Consider the following 21,885-nt stretch of genomic DNA (forward strand, 5'->3'; position numbering starts at 1 on the left):
CATCCAGCCTCAGCCCAGAGAACTCAGCAAATGTTGATTAACACCTCTGAGAAATTCTACCAGCTTCCCCTGAGTTTGAGAAGCAACTGTGGCCAAGGGTTTTCAGCAGACACAGATGGGGAGGTAGGAATAGCTTTGACAACAAATAAAAGGCTGTCCCACCTCTCTCCCGCTGAGGTCCACCATGACAGGGTGTGCGGGTGTGGGCTGTCGCACTGCCAAGGGTCTTGGCTGTCCCTCAAGCTGGAAGTGTCTGGCCTCACAAGCCAGGGTGCAGGGGAATCTGGTCACTGGCAAATGCTGGTAAAGCAAGCAACTTCAACAACAACAACAAGATCAACAGTCACAACTGAGAACACGAAATGGGGTATCTAAGTGCATTTCCAACCACTCTTAGCCATTCAATTCACTCATTCATTCATCATCCCTTTAACAAATTCTTACTAAGTGTCAACTATGGAAATTAAGCAATAAATTTTCATCTGTACGAAGAAGGGAAGAAACAAATGTCTACAAACCCCGATTCTAGTTTAAGCTCTTCCCCTCACCGAATAAATGACCTTGAGGGTGTTACCTGGGCCTGTATCAGCATTACCACACCTAGAGCGTGGTGGCCACTCCTAAACCAGCTACGGTGTGCAAAGTGCTTTGTGATTCGAACTTGAAGGACACAGATAAGATAGGGAAGAACATTACAAATAATTATCCGGAGCCTCAGCCTGCAGCTGGGATCCTGAGCCCTCTCGTGAGCCCTTGCATTAAAGGCTCCTCATTTAGAGGCCCCCCGACGATGCCGCGGCTGCACCTCCTGTCCCGTACTAACTTTTCCTGGGGAGATCCTGCAGAGGCACATGGCTCCGTGACTGGCACCTGGAGGGCAGATGCTTCATAGTAGTCCCTGGGGAGCAGCACCAGGTAATCCTAGTAAACAAAGACCAGAAAGACAATTATTCATTTTGATAGTAGCCCTGCTTTGGTAATGTAATACTCCAACATGCTAGTTAAATAAATAATAACCAGGTTAAGCTGCTAGTTAAACTCTCCATATCAACTGCTTTGTTCTTCGTGCTGACTCACGAGAACACCCAAAGCAACTCCTCATCAGAGGTTGTTTATGCATTGGAGACAAGCTTCTCAGTGTGGATGGTTTTATCTTTCAATTCTCAGAAGAAATTTGACTGTCTCTTCCAGTTTGTTTACAAATTAAAACATTCACAAAGATAACAAATTGTCAACGGGTCAAACGTTCCTTGGAAATGCCGGTTGTCTCTGTCAGTACAGAACACTGCACGTGGATCTCGTCTGATGGCTTCCTGTCCCCCACACCCGAGCAATGCTCAACTGGCACAGTATAAAAAGTGATGCTTTGCGATCTGGTGACTCATAGGAGGGAACTGGCCTGCTGCCTGTCCCAGAAATTAGAGGAAGAACATGTTCCACTGAATGTGCCAAACGAAGCCCACAACGTAAATTCAGCTAAGCAGCTCTTGAGGAAAGAGCGGAGCTCCGGGCTTCTGAGATGTGGATGACTGACAGCTCCTGGCCGTCCTGGCAGCACCACACATCTGCAGAAGGAAGTGGGGAGGGGATGTTTGCCTCAGCTGAGACGAGGCTCATACACGGACCTCAGAGAGAAATGTACGGGAGGGGAAAAGTAGGAGGAGATCATGGCTCAGGGGACTCAGAGTGAGTTTTCATTTTTAAATGGTTATTATTATATGAGTAAGTTTCCAAGGTTGGAACTGTATGTTCTCATTTCTTTATGGTCCCATAGATCCCAGAAAAGGAAAGGTTGATAATAAGTGTTCAATAAAATATTTTTAGAGAAAATGAGATCATAATTGGAGGCATACATATATATTAATATTACTACACAATCGCACAGACTAAATGTCATTAAGCATCTTCTATGCCTAAGTAGGAACTTTTATATTGTACTTCTTCTTCCCCTTAGTCCAACTTTGTACCCATTTTTAGTATGCATGGAATTTTCCTCTTCCTCATTTCTAACACTGTGAAACATTCTTAAACTTTTTAACACAGTAAAGCTTTCTGCTAAGAAGATGCAAGAACAGGGACTTCTTGTTCTTCTTATGCTATCTTGAACGGACAGCAGAAACCTTCACATTATCTTTGTAGGATCCCAGATTTGGGAAGGGCCTATTAGAATAAGTATTGTCCCTGCTGTATGGAAGAAGAAACCAAGGCAGGATTGGAATTAAGGGATTTGCCTAACATTTGCTAACATGGCCAATCAATGAAGTTGGGCCAGAAAGAAAAGCTTTATTTTTTCCACTCCAGGCACATGAAACCAAGCTTTTCCCAAATATTTTCTTTTGAAAAGACCTTGTTATAAACTAAAGCAGGCCTCAAAGCACACATCAAAGAGGGCTGTCTCAGAGAACAGGGTTCTCTGGTCATTCCATCAGTGTTTGAGGTACAGCCTTTGCCTTGATGAAGAGTTGTTTGGGGAAGACAATCTGGGAGGGGAGACTACTGCCTGGGTTTATGGTAGAAGAAAGCAAGAAGAGTGTCACAGAGAAGCACTGGCTCCTGTAGCCTCTTCCTTCTCTTGCCACCACTGAGAACATCACTGAAATTAGGGTCTTCTCATCCTCTAGAACCATCTTCCTTTGCTATTCACAATCCCCAGACAGGCTTATGTTTATAGACATCCTTCTGATTCGTGCTTGAAAATACCAAACATGCTTTTGAAGGGCGGGGACACGTGCTCATGAAGGTTTTGCATTTGTTCTGATAACTTTCAGTCTTTTTTTTCTTTGTGGAGGAGAAGGAAAGAGGAGTTTATTAATTTGCTGGCAAATGAGGAGGTTAGCAGACTTCCATCTCAAAGTACCAGTGTCCTTCCTCTGAGCAGAAGTACGGAGCTTTTAAAGGTTCTGATTAGTCCATAATCCCATCTCTGGCTAAAACAATCTTGTGACCTCCAACTGGGCAATTCCCCTGAGCCATCTCCTGTGGCACAAAGAGCAAAGGACACTCTCCTGCCCCTCCTGACCACTGGCCTGAGGCAGGGATGTAGGTTTTAGTTCTCAAAAAGGGTGAGGGAGTTTTGAAGAGACAGAAAACATTTTTACCCTTTTTCAAGCCATTTTCTGTTACATATTCCCCACTGTCAATTTTTACCCTTCCATGTCTGTGGGAGGAGGGGCTACGGAGTCATCAAGCTACTTCCTGCTGGATGTGGCAATGTTTTAGATGGAAGGTTTATACTTATTTATAGTCATTACAAAATTTTGTCAGTAGATTGACAACAACAAATTACCAGGTGAAAAGGGGCATAAGCAACAACTACAACCGGGAGGACTGACAAGGTGAGATGGAGGGTACCTGTTAAGAGAGATTTTACCCCACTTGGTATCTAAGACACCAATAGGACTGTGGGTCCTTCCTGTCACCTTGCACACAATGTCTAATACAGGGCTGGGTAAGAAAGAAACATGGGACTTCTGAGTGCGGGGCTATTACTTGCACCCTGCAGGTGATCTGAGAGACCAGCTTCTGCAAATTCAGAAATCATGTACAGAAATACTTGCACTGAATGAGGTTTAGGATAACACACCCAGCAGTAAGATCAACAGAAGACGTGATAGCCCAGGGATATCCTCACTAAGGAGTTGTTCTTCTATCCTCCGCTACCAAGGAGGGTCCATTATCCCTCTTGTGAAATGTCCAGGGCTCCGCGGAGTGTGCTCCTGTGTCCTACTGATGATGGGGTGCCTGCTGACGTCCTCGCTGGAGGAGGAGGAGCTGCTGAGCCATCTCTGTGCCTGTCTGTCCATGGCATCCATTGCCAGCCCGCCATTCTCTATCTGCTCAGCCTCGTTCCCGAGACTGCTGATGTCCGTCATCCTGTCATCCTCCGAGGCCTGCTCCTGTTCTGTGCTGGCATACATGTGCAGAAACTCAGTGAAGGCCCTGTCTCAGCCAGCAGCTCCTGGAACTTTGAGCCTTTATGAGGGTTTTTGTTTGTCTGGGTGTTTTGTTTTTTTTTTTTTTTTTTTTTTTGGTCCAAGAGAAGCTAGTTGGAAGGATATAAAAGATACTTCAAGTTTGTTTCTATGTCATTTGAGGGCAAATGTCATAGAAATGGGTGGGGACTGGATGGTTCCTGTGTCTAAAACCACCTATGATTTTGCTATCCTGTGGTCACTGTGGGTCACGGTCTTAGATGGGACCATCTCTAAGGTGGGACGAAGCCCACAGAGCTCTCCATTCAGAACTAAGTCTTACCAGAAGGACTCCCTCTGCCTGAACACAAGCAATCCATGTTCCCGGTGTGATCGAAAATGTATCTGCAAAACCATTTCCAGGGATGGTAACAAAGGCTGGCTCCTCACTTGGTAGGAAGATGATCTCTTTGCTTTGAGCAGCACCTATCAGAAATACAAAGAACTGCTTAAGGCATTTTTCTATCAGTCAGTGTTATGATTTTAGATATTCAGTTTTTCAGTTTACATTTTAAAAAGTTGAAGGTGGTTTACTAATCATATGTACTGATCAGATTTATTGATCTTACTTTTTTAGTATGTATGTATTTTTAGCCATATGTATAAAACAGACTAGAAAGATACTGATAAGATGTTAGCAATGCCTATCTATGCTGGGATTATGGATAATTGTTTAATTTATTAAATAAGTATATTAATATATAAGCTGTTTAGGAAAGTTTCTTGCATATAGTAAGTGTTCAATATAGTACATTAGCTACCAAATTATTTTCTTATTTTTATGTAATTTTATTTTTTTAGAGATGGGGTCTCACTATGTTGCCCAGGCTGAAGTGCTAGGGCTATTCACAGGTACAGTCATAGCACACCACAGTCTCAAACTTCTGGGCTCAAACAATTCTCCTGCCTCAGCCTCCCAAGTAGCTGGGACTATAGTATATGTGATTTTTAAATTTTAATTTTAATTTTAACTTTTACGAATGAACCTGCATTCATTTTGTTATAAGAAAAATTTTGGTTTTCTGGACACAATGCGTTTTCTTCTGCATTAAACAAAAAGAGGATCTTTTGCAAAAGGTTCAGAAACAAAACTGCTGCAGCTGAGTTCAGTGGAAACTTTTTCTTCAAAGAAACGTCTACTCCAGATCCTTGCCTTCACTCTCATCCTGCAAACATCTAGGGGGCCCACTATGTGCCAGGCTTGGAACTAAGTTCTGGGGACAAGGCTGTGAACATAGTAAGCATTGCCTTTGCTCCCTGATGGTGGACAGGGGAGGTGAGGTACACAGATTAGAAAACAGGAGAATATGGCAGCGTTTGCACGGTGGTGTTTGGAAGAAGGCATCAGTTATCATGGGAATACGTAACGCCGGCTCCTGACGCAGACCTGGAGGACAGGTGTCCTGGAGGATGAGGAAACAAACCAAAACGTCTGCCACCTGCTTGGGTTAACAGAGGGCAGACGGCTGGTGCTATTGTCACCAAGGAGCAGAGTGGTCTGTGAGAACAAGTTTGGACTCTGAAGACTGGTCTACAAAGAGCAGTGGTGCACTTAGGCAATTCACTAAACCTCTCAGCTCTGTTTCCTCTTCAACCTTCTTCAGTCTGGACACTAAAGCACCCTGTAAGTGACAGAGTGAGCCTGCTCATTCTTCCTATTGGTTAATCAACCTCCGGCTACACACACCTGGCTGATACAACTTGGAACAATGTCACTTCTTCCCCCAATTCTGACTGCCACGGGTGCTAAACAAAGACGCATACATCTTGATCCTAAATTAGATTTCCATTGGTGCCATTCTGTGTCCTTGTGGTATTTCAAATGCTTTCCAGAATCTGTTTCCAGGACAGGAGGAAGTCCTGAGTCCATGCGGAACAAACATGCTGTGCTCTCTTCCGTGTCCCTGTGCCCGCAGAACGCCTCACCCTCGAGTGAGGATTACAGCTCCCTCCAGGAGTCCTGTTGGGCTTCGTGCTTTACAGCACTCACGTTAAAAATTCCTATCCTTGCCTGTTTCTCCTTGAATGGCTTGGTTTGCTTGAAACAATGGGAGAATTTAGGGCAGTATGCCAAAGTCTCTCAAATAACCCCCAAAAGGTGATGCTTACCTCACCATGAATGAGTTATAAATTATTAATATCTTTGCTCAGTGAAGGTATCATAACCTCTGGGGTTCAGCCAAGGTATGTGGGTTGTTTTATCGATTTTTTTAACATGATAGTTAATGATAAATTTAATAGCAAAATTTAAATAAGTAGATTGTTTAGAGAATGAAACAGTAACAAAAGACACAGCAGATAGACAAGTTTTCTAATCAGACTATAAGCCAGGCTTAACGTTTTCTAGGGATGATCAACTTTGTGAAAATTGGTGAAAATGTTTCACTACTCGATTACTTCTTAATCAAAAAGAGGCTTGAAATTTTACCTACCTGCCTTCGCCCAGGATGGATAAATAGTAATATGGCCAGATACTGCTTCGGTTCCAGGGTTAACATATCTCAGAATAACTCGAAACAAGGAGAGATTTGACTTCCCCACATTCAGTATTATTCTTACATCATTCTGCAAAATACCCAAAAGCCATAAAGTATAGAAAAAAACAACTGGTTAACAGACATGCTAGCCAAACAGTGACTTCAGTACAGTTTCACTATTTGACTCACACACACACACACACACACACATTCACACCCACTCAACAAGCACTGAGTAACTTGTGGAAGATGGAAACAGGCAAGCTTAACAATTAATGAAAATCACTTACAAGGAAAATTACAGTGAAACACACTCCCTTGGCAACTCAGATCGTCTTTTGAGCCTTTTTGTAATCAGGCAGACAGAGTGGAGTATTAGATGGACTAGTTTAAGAAAGTCACAGTGACAGGGACAACCACCATTGGCTGGGAAAGATATAAAGGCAGAAGAGAAGGAGAGGAAAGTGTATTGTTTCACACCAACATCCCTGTAGAGAAACCACCCCAGGGTCCACTTCACATATATAAAGTCCAAATGGTCACAGAAACCACAGCAGCTAGGGAAAGGTTTAAGACCCCCAAACACAATAGTGGTAAAATCTGGATGTAATTAAAATACACCTATGACTTCTTAAGAATTTTTATCTCAATCTCCTATGCAAGAAGAATGTTGGCTTTTCATCCCAGAGGAGGGGTCCTGCTGGTGCCCAGGGCCTGGGGCTCAGGCAATACTCTGTAAGCATCGTGGAGCCCGTGATGTTGAAGGAAGCAGTAGACTATTTTAATTCTGAACCACAGGCTACATGTCCAGATCTGGCTGTGGCCCAAGGAAAGTTCATGGAGCCTGGAAATTCCCAAATGAGTAGTTCTTTTGGTCTCTCCCCAGCTCCTTTGATTAAAAAGAAGGGGATATTTGTTGGGTGAGATACTGGTGACAGTAAAGACTGACTTTGGGTGGGATCACTTGCTCTGGAAGCAGGAGCTGCAGGTGGCCGATGCTGAGGAACCCCTGTGGGCCCACACACTTTGTCTGGATTCATCTTTAAGTGTTAGTTCCAGGTTGGAAAATAAAATAAGAAAAATGTATTAGGAACAGAGTCAAGTTAGTGGCGATTCTAAGGACACCACCAAAGTCCTCTGACCAAAACAACTTCCTCAGAACATCCATCATTTGGAATTCATTTCTTTGTGTCTACCAGCTATTCTTTCCAACTGTATGCACCTGTGAGAAAGTATCTACCTTGCCGGGGCTCTCAGTTATTCACATCCTACAATGATGCAATGGAATCCACTGCTTTTTTATGAACAGTGAGATAAGATCAGTGCACTAAAGAAACCAAATTGCTGTATTTAGGGAGAAGGAGGAAAGAGTGAGATGTCTTAAGATCGTAGGTAGCATTTGGGAAAGGCAGCTTGCACGAAGGACTTTGGCCAGGCACAAAGCAGTGTTAGCATCAGTGGGGGCTCCCAGAGAACTGAGAAGCTGTCCTAGTTACTCTATGGGCTGCCTGAGATAGAAATAGCCAGTCCTGACTCTGCTAAGGACAGATACTGGGTTACCATGGTCATCAGTTTACCTCTCTTAATCTGAATTTCTCACTGAGAAACAGCTTAAAGAGACCAACCTCAAGAGAAATTCTGAGGACAAAAGAAGACTGAGGACTACTCAATAACTACAAGGAATTTTTTAGTTATAAATATTGTTTAAGTTCTAAATGTAAACAAAGGATTCCCTTATTCATTCTAATGCAAAGCCAAGATAGATGGATACAGTAGAGAAGAAATATGGGTAAGAAAAGTTAAATGGCACTGACTCTCCTCATTTATCTTAGTTTCTATGCACACAGTAATTTGGAGTTTAAGGAAAGCAACAGCCAAAAATTAGCAAGACTAGCTTTCCTGGACTTATTTAAACTAACTCATTTTTATTTTCCCATAAATAAAGAAAAATGTCCCTCATGTTATAATATAGCCTGATGAAGAAAGAAATTTCTTTCTTCTTGTAAAAAGTCTCCAGAGATAAATACCACTTTCTTTAATCTTTTAACTTTCTGATTTTTTGCCCAAATCAAAGTAACAATGAAGTATGAAATCCACATATATGCTTACCAGTTAAGGTCCAGCCCTACCTCAAACACTAAGTTTAACCTCAACTCCAACCCAAATCCTACTCTGGAGAAAAAGAATCCCGGAATCAGTTTTGGGGACAGGCCACCTTTTGGTAGACTCACCAAGAATGCTGTGAGTAAGTTTCTGGACTACACCACCATGAAGCTGTTTCCTAGCGGCCACATACCTGTACTGAGGTCATTTGGGCATATCCTCTCCAGCTAAACTCAGGAAACTCCAGGGGATCAAATCCAAACCGAAGGTCCCTTCCATCAGGCGTAGTGCCATCTTCAATTTCATACTTCATATGATGCAAATCTGGGAAATAGTAGTTGTTTTCAGGCCTTTTATAAATAAAAAGCAAACAAAGATATAACAAGTTAGGGTCATCTGGATATCCTTTAATCCCAAAGTTACTGCTAAAAGAACTCTGCGGAGTTGACAGAATCCATTAAATAAGGACAAATGAGAGAGGTTCCCTGCTCTTTCTCTAAATTATGCTTTTCATTCACATAAACATTCACATAAAACACACCCAAGACTTACTCATTCCAAGCATTAAAATGAGAAAATCATTTAGCACAACCCATAGTGGTAGCATCCTTGCATATGTTCTCAATGGTCGCCAACAACTTAGCAAAGTCAAATTAGGTTATTTACTATTTATTTATTTAATCATTCATTCATTTATACACTCATTACACAAATATTAATATCTATGTGCCAGGCATTGTTGCTAAGCACCATAAAGACAATGGTAAACATGATACAAAATATTTCATATGCTGAGTTTACAAGTTAGATATATTTTCCTCTATATGCATTTTTTTAATCGTTAGAATGACTTTTCTATGTCTTGTTTTCTCTTAAACTACATGCCTATTAATAGATTCCTTTCAGGAGTCCAAGCACGGCGGGCTCAGAGAAGGATCAAAAATATTCCAATGCTTGTGTGGCTTTTAATAACTTACTTGAAGTTCTTCAAAATGATACATTTGGCCAAACTAGTTCACAAGCTAATAGCAGTTAGTGAATTTAAAACCATAAATATCAATCAGTCAAAGGAAATAAAAGGCCATGCTCCTATATTGCAAGTAAAATTAGGAATGCCTACAATTTTTACAGAAGCAGTTCACAAACATCCTTAAAAATGCTCATACCCATGACCCAGTAATTCAACTTCCAGAAAGAGTGATTTTATAGATAGTGTCCAAGAATTAATGTAAAAGAATGTTTATAACAATGAAGACTTGTAAACAATCTAAATGTACTACAATTATGAAATGAATTATGAAATATCATACAACCATTAATATTTTTGAAGACTAATGATGATAAGAAATGTTTAAGATATGTGAAAAAACTAATACAAATTACATGGAAAAATACAATGCTAATTTTTAATCATAGACAAGGTCTAGAAAAAACTACACCAAAAATATTAAAACAGGTTATCTCTGGGTAGAGGAATGAAGATTTTTTTCTCTTTTTACTTTTATGAATTAATTAAAATGTCTACAATGAACATATGTTATATTGATTGTCATAAAAATTATTTAGAAAACAAAGTGAATGTGAATGATTTCTGAACTGGTAGGAAAACCTGACAATACTCAGATAATATCATAAACAAACATTTGGGAGGATTTGGCACAAAGGACACAGATTGCCAACCTGGAGAAAAGGCACCATGCCACCCATAGTGCGGGTTTGTCATCCTTTCTTTCAGTTATCATTTGCCACTAAATCAAAGGACATGATCTAAACTTCAAGATGTGTGTGTGCGTGTGTACCATAGTGTAAAAGTCAGTATTTTTGCCTCAGGCTGGGTAATTTAACTCCATTTGGTTGCAACATTTTGTCCTGAAAACCAGCCAATCACTTATACAGTTGGAAGGAGAAGAAACATTTGCTGGTTAAGTAGGGGAAACGCCCACTTTATCAACACGAGGGTGGAAAGAGGTGAAACACAGGTGGAAAATGTCTACAAACGGATCCACAAAGTTCCTCTGGTCCATCGTGAGGGGCGCTGATCAGTGGGGAAAACAAACCTACAGATAGGTCTGTCCTCTTGTTACAAGGGCCAGCAGCGACAGCCAAGGAGAAAAACCAAAGAAAAGCAAGGCTGGGTTGCTCTGACCTTTAGCCTTCAAATGTTGCAAACACTAAGGGAAAGGAGAGAAACACCATACCAAATACACACACTTTACCTTAACTACATAAAAGATTTCTTTGTTAATAACACAAGTAGTGAAGGCACCTGAGATTTAGAAGTTGCATTTCACAGTTTCCAGCATACGATTAAAAGTCAGAATATTAAAACTGAAGTTTTTCTTCCCTCCACTGAGGGAAAATTATGGATGGATCATGGCTTCAAAATATTTGTAAGTTGCTAAATACAACGGCTGAAGAGAGCGTGCACTGCCATGGTTCCTACAGACTCCCCTGGTCTCCAGCTCCACCTCGCTCCCTCACCCCTGCAGTTCACGGTAATCTGCTTCTGCGTGAGATGAGGTGCTTCTTCCCACTTCTAGTCTTCTTACCCCCAACCCCAGTGCCGAGGAACACCCTGGCCTCTCCGATCCCTCACTCCTGGGTCCCAAGGGAGAAGCAGGAACTGAGTCTCATTGGCCCAGGCACCTGGGCGTGGGGAGCTGCCCCTTGTTAATTCCCTCTCTCCCGGAGCTGGCCCATATGCTGGCTCCTCATCCTCTGACCTGTACTCAGCGGCTGGGACATGTGAATCCACCTCACGCTTCCAGCTGTTGTCTTGCCCACCCAGCTTTTTGCACCCCTGGGAACTTTCAAGTGAAGCTGCTCTGTGGCCTACGCAGTGGAACAGGCTTCATGGGCAACGTTGCCTCCTGTTTGAATCAACTCACAGACAAGTGTTGAGATTGCAAATTATACAGGACAGCTTCATCTGCCCTCCATCCTTAGGACTGCGTCTCTCTTCACCAGAGCAGTAGCACTGGCAGGAATGGCTAAGGCCATCTTCCACAACACGCACATGGGAAGACTCACCACTGGCACGCCTTTCCCACGACATGCCCTCGGCACTGGCACGCTCCGGAGGGCCCGCTGCACACAGAGGAGAGCGCCCCGCCAATGTCACACTGACACCCTGCAAGTCAGGAAACAGCAGTGTTTACCCGTCGAGTCGCCTCGTTGCTGAGTGCTTCTCCCCCTCTACGAGAAGGGGAAACCTATCATCGCAGTGTGGCTGCCTGCTTTCCTCTGCCACATCTTATATCTGGCCGGTGTTTGAAACACGCAGGAATCTTCCAAACTAAAATGCTATGGCCCTCCAAAAGTGCACTTCTAAGTCAGAGGTGCACTACTGCGGGCCAGCTCAAACACAGTTGTCCAGTGCAAAGGTGACAGTAGCTCAGGAGCTTGACGTGATTCAGAAACACAGTGCTATTGTAAATAATGTGCGCTAACGAGGGGCTGGGTGAGAGATTCAGGAGCAGCCTTGTGAGGTTGCTGTTCTTGCAACTTCATTATTTACCACGACTCTCTAAAAATACGGTGTAAGCTTTTCTGATGATACAAAATATGTCTTTAAAATTATTAAGTCTGGATGTTATTCATAAAATTAACAGATGCCCTCCCATCCCAATTATAATTAAACCAACAGTGTGCTGGTAGAAGAGAAGTGGAAACAACCCCGTTTGCAATTTATGATTAGTTTCCATGTACTGTTTGGCCAAATTCCCTGGACAGGCTGTTTCAGTGCCATCCCATCAGAAAGTCTGCATGAAGACAACCGACACAGAAGGAAGATTATTCTGACCGTCTCTGTCCATCAACGCTGTCCTTTGCTCAGGACCCCTGGACGTATTTACCTCGACACCCAAAGTAATTGCTCTTTTCCAAAGCAAAATATCCATCTTCACAGGTGTCACAGGAATCACCGCCCACATGGGACTTGCAGTGACAGTCACCATCTCCCTGCAGAACAATCAGCCAGATGACAAAATTTGATACAATTACAGAACTCGAGAATCATCAAGATTGAAAACTGCCTCATTATACGATAGGAAGCGGTGCAGCCAGAATGAGAGAAAGATTACCCCGCACTGTATGATTACAGAGGTACTAACACACTCCCCCAGAAACTCCACAATCAGTTGCTACAACGTTCTACCGTTATCTCATGAAAACTCAGCCCACGTTACCTGCCCACACTCTCCAACTCCACTCACTGTTCCTGCCTTATCGCACTGGCATTCTGTGGAGAAAAGAGAGCGTCCTTGAACCAAGGGTGACAAAAGACAGTTCCCCAGCTCTGGAAACCTTCCACGCCCACAATGTAACATGTGCAGTCAGCCTTTCCAGCACACTTAGCAGAATTACAGTTTGCCCCACTGAGTCCTAAAATTGGATTGCTTTCTGGGGTTGGCAGGACAGACCGATCAATACCATCCATCTACATAAAGTAGTGGCTGGTTTATGGCTACTCCAGACAGAAGCTGCAACATCACGGGATTTTGAAATGATTCTAGTGTCAAGGTCATTACTGATGTGCCTGCATGACAATACACTCTATTCAAGGATATTCAGTCTGTTTAGTACCTTTCACTCAGTGTTCCTGGCTTCAAAATAAGCATAAAATTAAACCAGAAAAAGTAGATTATAAAAACAAGAAGGTAAAAACCATTTATCAAGTGGCTGCCTTGGCAAACAACAAAATACATATGGAAATGGGATATGAATCCCTTGCTGAGATTTTGAAAACGACAGAAGTTCTGTAAAAAGTGTGTGTGTGTGGGGGGGGGGGGAATATCAAAACATCACACGGAATTTTGGTCAAATCGAACTGATTCAACAAATAGCTCTTTTGTGGTTTTAGTTACTGAGGCAGAGAAAATTAAGAGGAAGTCACAATACAGTAAATTATGTTGTATAAGAAACCTTACCTGAACATCCATTGGGGTTTTCTTTGGCTAGATTCCAATATAATGGTTTGCAGATGCTACAAGTAGGACTTTCAACATGAAGCTTGCATTGGCAATACCCCTTTGAATGAAAATCAAACTAATATTTGACATCTTGGAACTGACATGTTTTCAAACATGTGCTCTGAGCAAAGGCTTGTCACAGAAATATATTTTGGCCATGAAAAGTAATTAAATGTATCCAGGGGGAATAAACGTACTGGGTTGATTTTGGCAGTCTGTTAATTGCTTTAGGCTGTTTATTCATTTATTTGTTACACACATAAACCACATCTGTGGTTAAAAAGAAATTAGAAAATAGAGAGAAAGAAAAAATTTTTAAATCATGCTTCTTTATAAAATTGTCAGCGTCTCTTGATGCTGTTACAGTGTGGACTACAAATTTTAAATGGAAAAATATCTGAATATTTAACACATTGAGAATCAGTAAAGAGTTATGTTTATCTGAGAGTGCTTTTGCAACATGCTAGATTAGCTGCCTTGCTTCAATATCGTCAGGGCTCATAGTAAGGATGGCAGAACCTCTTTCACACCATCCATCCGGTGCCTGGAGACCAGCATCTCTAGGCTTTGAGGCCAAGAAGACAGATAATTCCTAAATGTCTTAGAAAAGTGTCCTAAGAATATCATGCTACTGTGTTTGGAATAATACAAATAAGTTGTAATTATTCTGTGCACAGCCAACTTTATTTAATGTCTTTGGCCACTGATTTTCTGTTTTATTAATTACATTTGTTAGACTTCTGGGCAAAGATCCATAGTGGCAACACACTCAGAGTAACCTACAGTAAGAGTTAAACTTTCTAGAATGAAATGTTTAAATAAACCTTATTCTTTTATTTTTGGAAAAAAAAAATCACAAAATCACCTATGTACTTTGAAAAAGAACAATGACTTCTTTAAGCAATTTGGCCTCAGGTCTTATTTGCATTTATTTTTAATTTCAGGAGCTTCCACGCAGTCTTTAATATGTATCAGAATAATATCATTAGCTAGAACTGCAAACCTTTTATAATCCTCTACTTACCAAACTGGAGTCGATGGTTCCAGCCGGGTCACAAGCACTGCTGGAACCTGTGTAAGATTTAGAAATTTTAAAAATTATCTGGTGGTTTGTTTATTTTTCTCTCTGTTTTGATGTTTGAAGTTTTAAAATTTTTTCTTGCTTTTAAATAGTGCAAAAACGTTTATATTTTTTGATCATGGCAAAGACCTTGTGTGCAACCAAATCCCAAATAACATTTATGGTTTTTAATCCCCAAATCACTTCTTTTGTGACAACTCTATACCCTGCCTAGTAATAAAAATTCATTTCTAATGGATGATGGAGAGATTAGGAAAAGGAGATTCTAAAATTTTGAGCATCTTTAGTATTGTCCAGAAGAGGGCACTATGGTACCAAGAGATTTTTAATTGTCCATTGAGAAGTTACACAATTTGTAAGAACATTTTTTTGGTTAACCAAGAGTTAATTCTTTAATTATCACAATCCCCTTGTTCCCACCTATACTAAAGTTATTTATAAAATCAATTAGTTTGCTGTCTTGATTTAGCATAGCAATAAAAGCCTAATATAATCTCTTCTCAATAAACTGCAATCTTGCAACGTCTCAGTATGACTATTACATAGCATTCAAACTGAAAAAGGTTAGGTAAGCCTGTTCTGAGCCTGGTTTTTGAAATCATTTAAATAAATCCATAAGAAAATTGTGTCTCTCTACAAACTGTTACTTAGCCTTTTTGCCTTTGTTTCTGTTCGCTTCAGCATCTCCTTAACAATTCTCACTCTCTCATTGTGTGTGTGTGTGTGTGTGTGTTTCTCTCTGATGTTCTTCTGTCCCCCATATTTTTCTGTAATACTAAACTTAACCCTCCCATTTTTGTTTTCCAACCTGGCCATGCCCAGCCTAGGGTTCCTCCCCAGGATATAAATGTGGCCATATAGCCCTGGCATGGCTGTGGCTCTCAGCCTCTCTGCCTGGCAGCCACACGCTTCCTTTGGCTCCTGTGAGGTCCGTGGAGGTAGCAGACCCACCTTGGGACGCCCTCGAACGCCAGGGACCTTCGGGCCTCTCGAAGGCAAGCAGTCCCCTCTGACTGCTGGCTGCAATTTCCACCCTCACAAAAACCTGGTCTCTTGAGGATTCTGGTTAGTGAGGTTCTGGGAAATGAAGTCTGCACGCAGCCTTGTCTGCAGCCAGCTGTGGATGTCGGGCTGGACAGGCTGGTGTGAGAAAACCACATTCTCCTGATGCACCAACACTTTCCAACAGAGCACGAATTCACTGAAATCAACGGTCAGGAGCTGCTGGCCTACACCTTGGAGGCTGCACACACCAGGAAGCTCGGGGAGATTTACAGGCATCTCATTTCTGTCCCCTCTGCCCCAGAACGTGGCCGATTCTCAATCTCTCACGTCAATGGAGAGATGAATACCAACGATACCTCATAGCTGTGGGTTTGGTTTCCATCTCCCTCCTCCTTGGCTCACTCTCTCTAAACAGCAAAGGCTCCTATGCACCCCACACCCCTCCCCCTAACACCTGGGCTGAAGTGTGATGACAGTCCCCCAGGAGGCCAGGGGCAGGCAGAGAGAGAGGGACAGAAACACAGCAAAGGTCCCGCTCAGCCTGCCCGCAAGGGCACCTGCTAGAAGATTATGGCACAGCCAACAGCAGCACCGCAGGCCAGTAAGGAGAGAAAGTACGATGCATTGGGACAGAGGACAACAAATTCTCTGTTTAGCTTAAAGGAGTCACCTTTGCCACACTGCTGTCCCCAGAAATTTGACACGTGAACCAAGAAACCCAAATTTATAAGTCATGGGAATTTAAATTTTTTTAAAGTTAGGAACAGATCATTGCTGTATTCCTTTGTGGGTGCATATCTGATACATGTGTTTTCAACTGACTCAAACTGGGCAGGAACCAGATGGATTGGGTCAAACATGTTGAAGTAACCAATGGTGGGGCTGCAGGGCATTGGCAGGCTTCTCTGGGAGGCTGCCTGCACACACCTCAGAGAGGACCCACCCTCCAGCATGCTGCTGGCTTCCCTACCTTGGCAGTGGGGGAAATCATAGGCTCCCGAGAGGCACCTGTCACACCGTTGTCCTGTAACCCCTGGCCGGCATTCACACTGTCCAGTCACTGGGCTGCAGGGCGTCTGGTAGGACCCCAGGGCTGAACACCAGCAGGCTACATGGAAAGAACTCGGTCAGACGCAGGGTGGCAGGGCAGGGGCAGAATCCCATCCTGGATCAGAGCACACAGGTGGAGCCAGAGAGACCCAAAAGCAAGTGCCAGCTCCACCTCTTAAGAGATCTGGAACCTGCGGCCGGGCGCAGTGGCTCACGCCTGTAATCCTAGCACTCTGCGAGGCCGAGGTGGGCGGATCGTTTGAGCTCAGAAGTTCGAGACCAGCCTGAGCAAGAGCGAGACCCCATCTCTACTAAAAATAGAAAGAAATTATATGGACAGCTAAAAATATATATAGAAAAAAAATTAGCCGGGCATGGTGGTGCATGCCTGTAGTCCCAGCTACTCGGGAGGCTGAGACAGGAGGATCGCTTGAGCTCAGGAGTTTGAGGTTGCTGTGAGCTAGGCTAACGCCACGGCACTCACTCTAGCCTGGACAACAGAGTGAGACTCTGTCTCAAAAAAAAAAAAAAGAGATCTGGAACCTGAAACAAGTCACTCAATTGCTCTAAGTTTCAGTTTCCCCGTTCTTAAATGGGAGTGAGACTAATACCTACTTGACAAGATTGTCATGAGGGTTAAATAATACTTAATAAAGGAGCTGGGGGCAATGCCTATCATAGCAAGCACTCGATAACTGCTAGCTTAGTTTTTATTGCTGTCATTAATTTCATATTCAGCAAGATTGGCAGGTGGTGCATGAGGGTTTGGGGGACGCTTCTCACACACAGTAACTGGCACTTGTAAAAGGAGGGTGGAGGGAGCAGCTGATGGGGGATGTGACTCACAGAAAGGGCCACTTTAATTCCACATCCTCCTGGGGATCAGGTGCAAACCATTCCAGTCCAGATCAGCCTGCAACTGTTCCCACTCTTCTCTGACCTCCTTTTTTCATACTGATTTTTCTAAGGTCTAGTGTAGTTGAATAGCCATGGAAAGTTATGCAGGCAGCACTGGGAATTGATGGGAAAGGCAGCGCATCTACTTCAGCTAACTGGATGAGTAAACGTGTGGATGGAGAGAAGAGGCTCTGGCCATTGCCCTCTCGACTCCCTCTTCCCACTGGGTCATGTTCCTACCAGTCTCTGCAGCTAAACCCCTACAGGGCTGCAGTCACTCAGCGTCACCCCCATTTTCCCTGCAAGGACTCTGCTTCTGGTGAGGGGAGAGCAGTGGAAATGAGCAGACTGACTTCTTCAGCTGAAGAGTTTCACATCTTACAAACTGGAAGCAACTAGAGAGATGGTCTCATTGAATTCCACTATTACATGGTGAAGCTCAGAAGTTAAGTGGCATTTCTGAAATCACAGAATTAGTCTGTAGCAAAGGGCTTCAGTCTGTGGGGTCAGACACATCTGGATTCAAACACTGGCTGTGCCACTTAACAGCCATGCCATCATGGGCTAGTTGCTTAGCCTCTTTAAGCCTCGGTTTCCTTTCCTGTAAACTGGAGCTGAGGCTAGGTCATTTGGTCATTTGGTCACAAGGTCATGAGCAGTAAAGAACTGAGCACAGTGTCTGGCCTAGAGGAAGTGCTCAGTAAGTGCTTGCTCTCATTGACATTGTTATTTTAATTATCCAAGTCCCCAGTGCTTGGAGAGGTGCTCTTCACACTGTCCCATATTGAATTAATGACAATCAATACATTCAATAAATTAGTATTTCTGACTTTCAAATTTATATCCCGTGTACACAGTAAAAAAAAAAAAAAAAAATACAACCTTGTCTGCAAGGTTTCAAAAAGTTGGGGCCTTGGAAAAGAAAAGACTCCTAAGGTAAAGTCCCAATTCTAGTGATTTATTTACAGGTGGCCTTGAGGTCTGTTAAGTCCCACACGACTAAGGCTTGGAGCAAGAAGCCCCAGTGAGACCATCAAGTTTCCAATGTCTTGGACAGGACTCAGCCCAGGTGCGGCAAGTCACCTGGAAGTGCTTTTTAGAAATAATGAGAACAAATGATAGATTTTCCAGAGTTGTCACTGGAAACACAAAAAACTCTCACTGATGAAAGGGAACTTGGTTAGTTTTCTCATTTACAAATTACCTAGTACTTCAACGGGCTATGTGACTTGCTCAGAGGGACACAATTAGTGGCAGACCCAGAATATATGTCACCATTCCACTCTCCTATTTTACATTCATCCACCCACCATTGACTGAAGGTCTACTGTGTTCAAAGGCGCCACAGCTAGGTGTTGTGGAGGGAAATGCAAAAAGCACACATGGTCAGCCCTCCATAGCTGTGGGTTCCACATCTGTGGATTCAACCAACCACAGATCAAAACCATTCAGGGAAAAAAAGAAAACCCACAATAAAAAAATACCACTACAACAATAAAAAAATAACATAGTATAACAACTATTTACATAGCATTTACATTGTATTAGGTATTATAAATAATCTAGAGATGATTTAAAGTATATGGGAAGATATGTGTAGGTTATGTGCAAATACTGCACCATTTTATATCAGGGACTCAAACAGCCATGGATTTTGGTATCCGAGAGGGGTCCCCAATCCCCCACAGATAGTGAGAGACAGTTGTATTCCCTGATCTCAAAGAGCTAAAAATCCAGAAGACGGGCTAGAGAATAATTGACACAGTACAAAGCACCCCACACCACAAGAAACTAAATCTAAGAAATGTGCCTAATGCCACCCCCAGCTGTTGGCAGATAGTAGAACAAGACTCAGACCTCCAACTGCCATCTCTGTCAGTTTTCTCTCATGGCCCCACCAGGCCTATTTGCAGAGATTCTGTCAGTCCCTAGCTAGTGGCAGGTTTCTGAGGAAATATTCCTGGGCTCTGTGGTGGTGAATTTTATGTCAACTTGGCTAGGCCTATGGTACCCAGATGTTTGGTCAAACACCAGTCTAGATGTTGCTGTGAAGGTATTTTTTAGATGAGATTAATACTGAAATTAGTAGACTCTGAATAAAGTAGACTAACGTGTGGGTGGGCCTCATCCAATCAGTTGAAGGCCTTAAGAGAAAAAGTCCAATATCCCCTAAAGAAGGAGGAGGAATTCTGCCACCGGACTGTCTTCGGACGCGAGCTACAGAATCAACTCTCCCTGGGTCTCCAGCCCATCAGCCCACCCTGCAGATTTCAAATCTGCCAGCCTTCACAATGGCAAGAGCCAATTCTTTTTTTTTTTTTTTTTTTTTAATTTCTTTTCTTTAGCTAGCCACAATACCAGGACTTGAAGGAGCCAATTCTTTAAAATAAATTTCTCTTTATACATATACATACACCCCCTATTGATTCTTTTTCTCTGGAGAACCCTGGCTAATACAGACTCGTTCTGCTATTTCTGCCCTAAGAGAAAGTGGCTGCAGAGAGAAAAACCCTCATGAAGGCAGTCAGGGTAGCTGCGTGGGCATAGTGGCAGCAGCTCCGTGGCATAATACAGGTGACACAGACACTGGCTTCTAGGGCCACAGGGTTGTCCAGGGAGCCAGGAGACACAGTTATACCCTGGAGGTGAAAACAAAGACTTGACCTTAAAAGCATGTACAGCATTTTAAAATTGTGAATTAATCTGGCACCACACTTCTCATTTTAATCCAACTATTATATGAAAGCTGCCAAATCCCAAACCCAAATCCTAACATTGGCAGTCCTTTTCTCACTCTTGGAAATACTATAAGGCTTTAAAAATATTTTAATTTTGTTCTTTGTTCTGATCCAGGTCCTTTGGAGTTTCTGGAGTATTTTGCCTCTTCCTATCCACTCCTCACTGTTTTTGCTTTAAGAAACTTTTACTCTCAAGAAATATAAAAAATAATAATCACAACATTAAAAAAAAATAATGATCACAAAGGTTCCAGGGGACAGGCAGCTTGTCTGCCATGCTTGTGAATGTCTTCCAGCACCGAGCACAGTCCTGGTCCACAGGAAATGCCAAATTTCACAAGGAGGGAATGGGTGACCATCAGCACCCTCCCTCAGGTCCATCTCTATATTGGTTCCTGATATGTTAGCTCGTCGGATCCCCTTCACCTCAGTTACATGCTCACAAGTGAGGCCACGCCATGTGGAAACCTGCAATTTATAGTAAACAGGGCTCCTTACTGTTTACGGGATGCTCTCATGGCCTGTGATTTGACAGCTTTCCCTTCTGGTAGAAAAACCAGCTGGCACCTTCTTCCGTCAGAGCCACAAACCCAACTGTCAGTTCCACAATACTTATCACAATTCATGTCTCTGCAACTGGGCTTTGGGTAAACTAAATCTACAGAAAATCTTTTGGAAGATTTTCCAAATCTTCCAAAGCTTTTTCCAACCATTCACCTCAATGTTCTCTTAGACAAAAAGCAAATAACAGGGAAGCACCAGTTCAAGGCAAAATTGCACAAAACTTGGCTTTAGACTGCTCCCCAAAGGCCAGCCCTCTGGTCTTTGTTTTCCCCCTGGAAAGGCTGGGAGACTCTCTCAGGAGCATCCCAGGCCAGAAACCCACCACTCACCACTCTGAGTGCCCTGTCCTCCCCACTTGGCTGGTCTGTCTGACCCCTGAGAATGTGCTAACAGGAAGAGGGGGTGAATCTCTCATTGGCAACATATTTATAGGACTTCTCTACGGCAAGACCCGTTACCACAACCCGAAGAGTACATCCAACTCTAATGGGGATGGTTCTGGGCCCTGGGTCCTGTGGTTGGGGTTGGGCAGCTGCACTTCCAGTGTCAGTTCACAGTCGTGGGAGGACCATGTTGCACATTCCCACCCTCCTATCCGCTGCCCAGCCAACTCACTAGAAAAGGAGGGGAGAGGGGAAGAGGAGGAAAAGAGGAAGAGGAAGAGAAAAATGAAGAGAAAGGGAGAAGAGAGGAGTGGAGGAAGGCAGGAATGAGGGACAGGGGAGGAGTAAACTCCCCAGATAACCTAGTTAATCCAGATAGTTGCACTTATATTCTGTGGTTGAAGACAAAGAGTTGAACCAAACATAAACATAAATATACACTTTATGGACATATAGACCATTCTCCAGTCTGGTCTCACAGCTAGGATTCAATTTACACCTATAAAAAAGAAAACCGTAGGGCAGGCACTTCAGTGAGTCAAAGTCAACATGAGAAGAATACAGCATTGTACTTAGAAGAGTCTGGAGTGAATTACTTTAATGCAAAACATAAATCCAGGACTGCAGTTGGCAAGAACATCTTAGA

At 42.9% G+C, this 21,885-nt stretch overlaps 1 protein-coding gene across 2 annotated transcripts in view; it reads right to left on the bottom strand.

Moving 5' to 3' along the window:
• The window catches only part of LAMA3 (laminin subunit alpha 3), a 229,945-nt gene that overhangs the window by 114,903 nt on the left and 93,157 nt on the right, over positions 1–21,885 (bottom strand). For both annotated transcript variants that reach the window (XM_069468520.1, XM_069468519.1), the window contains exons 13-23: positions 16,578–16,715; positions 14,546–14,592; positions 13,480–13,579; positions 12,739–12,791; positions 12,406–12,511; positions 11,582–11,681; positions 8,745–8,901; positions 6,404–6,536; positions 4,255–4,397; positions 824–921; positions 163–316 (exon numbers count right to left, since the gene is read on the bottom strand). In XM_069468520.1, the coding sequence (XP_069324621.1) occupies positions 163–316; positions 824–921; positions 4,255–4,397; positions 6,404–6,536; positions 8,745–8,901; positions 11,582–11,681; positions 12,406–12,511; positions 12,739–12,791; positions 13,480–13,579; positions 14,546–14,592; positions 16,578–16,715 (1,229 nt within the window). The remainder of the gene's footprint in view (positions 1–162; positions 317–823; positions 922–4,254; positions 4,398–6,403; positions 6,537–8,744; positions 8,902–11,581; positions 11,682–12,405; positions 12,512–12,738; positions 12,792–13,479; positions 13,580–14,545; positions 14,593–16,577; positions 16,716–21,885) is intronic.

This window comes from Eulemur rufifrons, chromosome 5 (assembly GCF_041146395.1).
Source record: "Eulemur rufifrons isolate Redbay chromosome 5, OSU_ERuf_1, whole genome shotgun sequence".
NCBI classification, from domain to species: domain Eukaryota; kingdom Metazoa; phylum Chordata; class Mammalia; order Primates; family Lemuridae; genus Eulemur; species Eulemur rufifrons.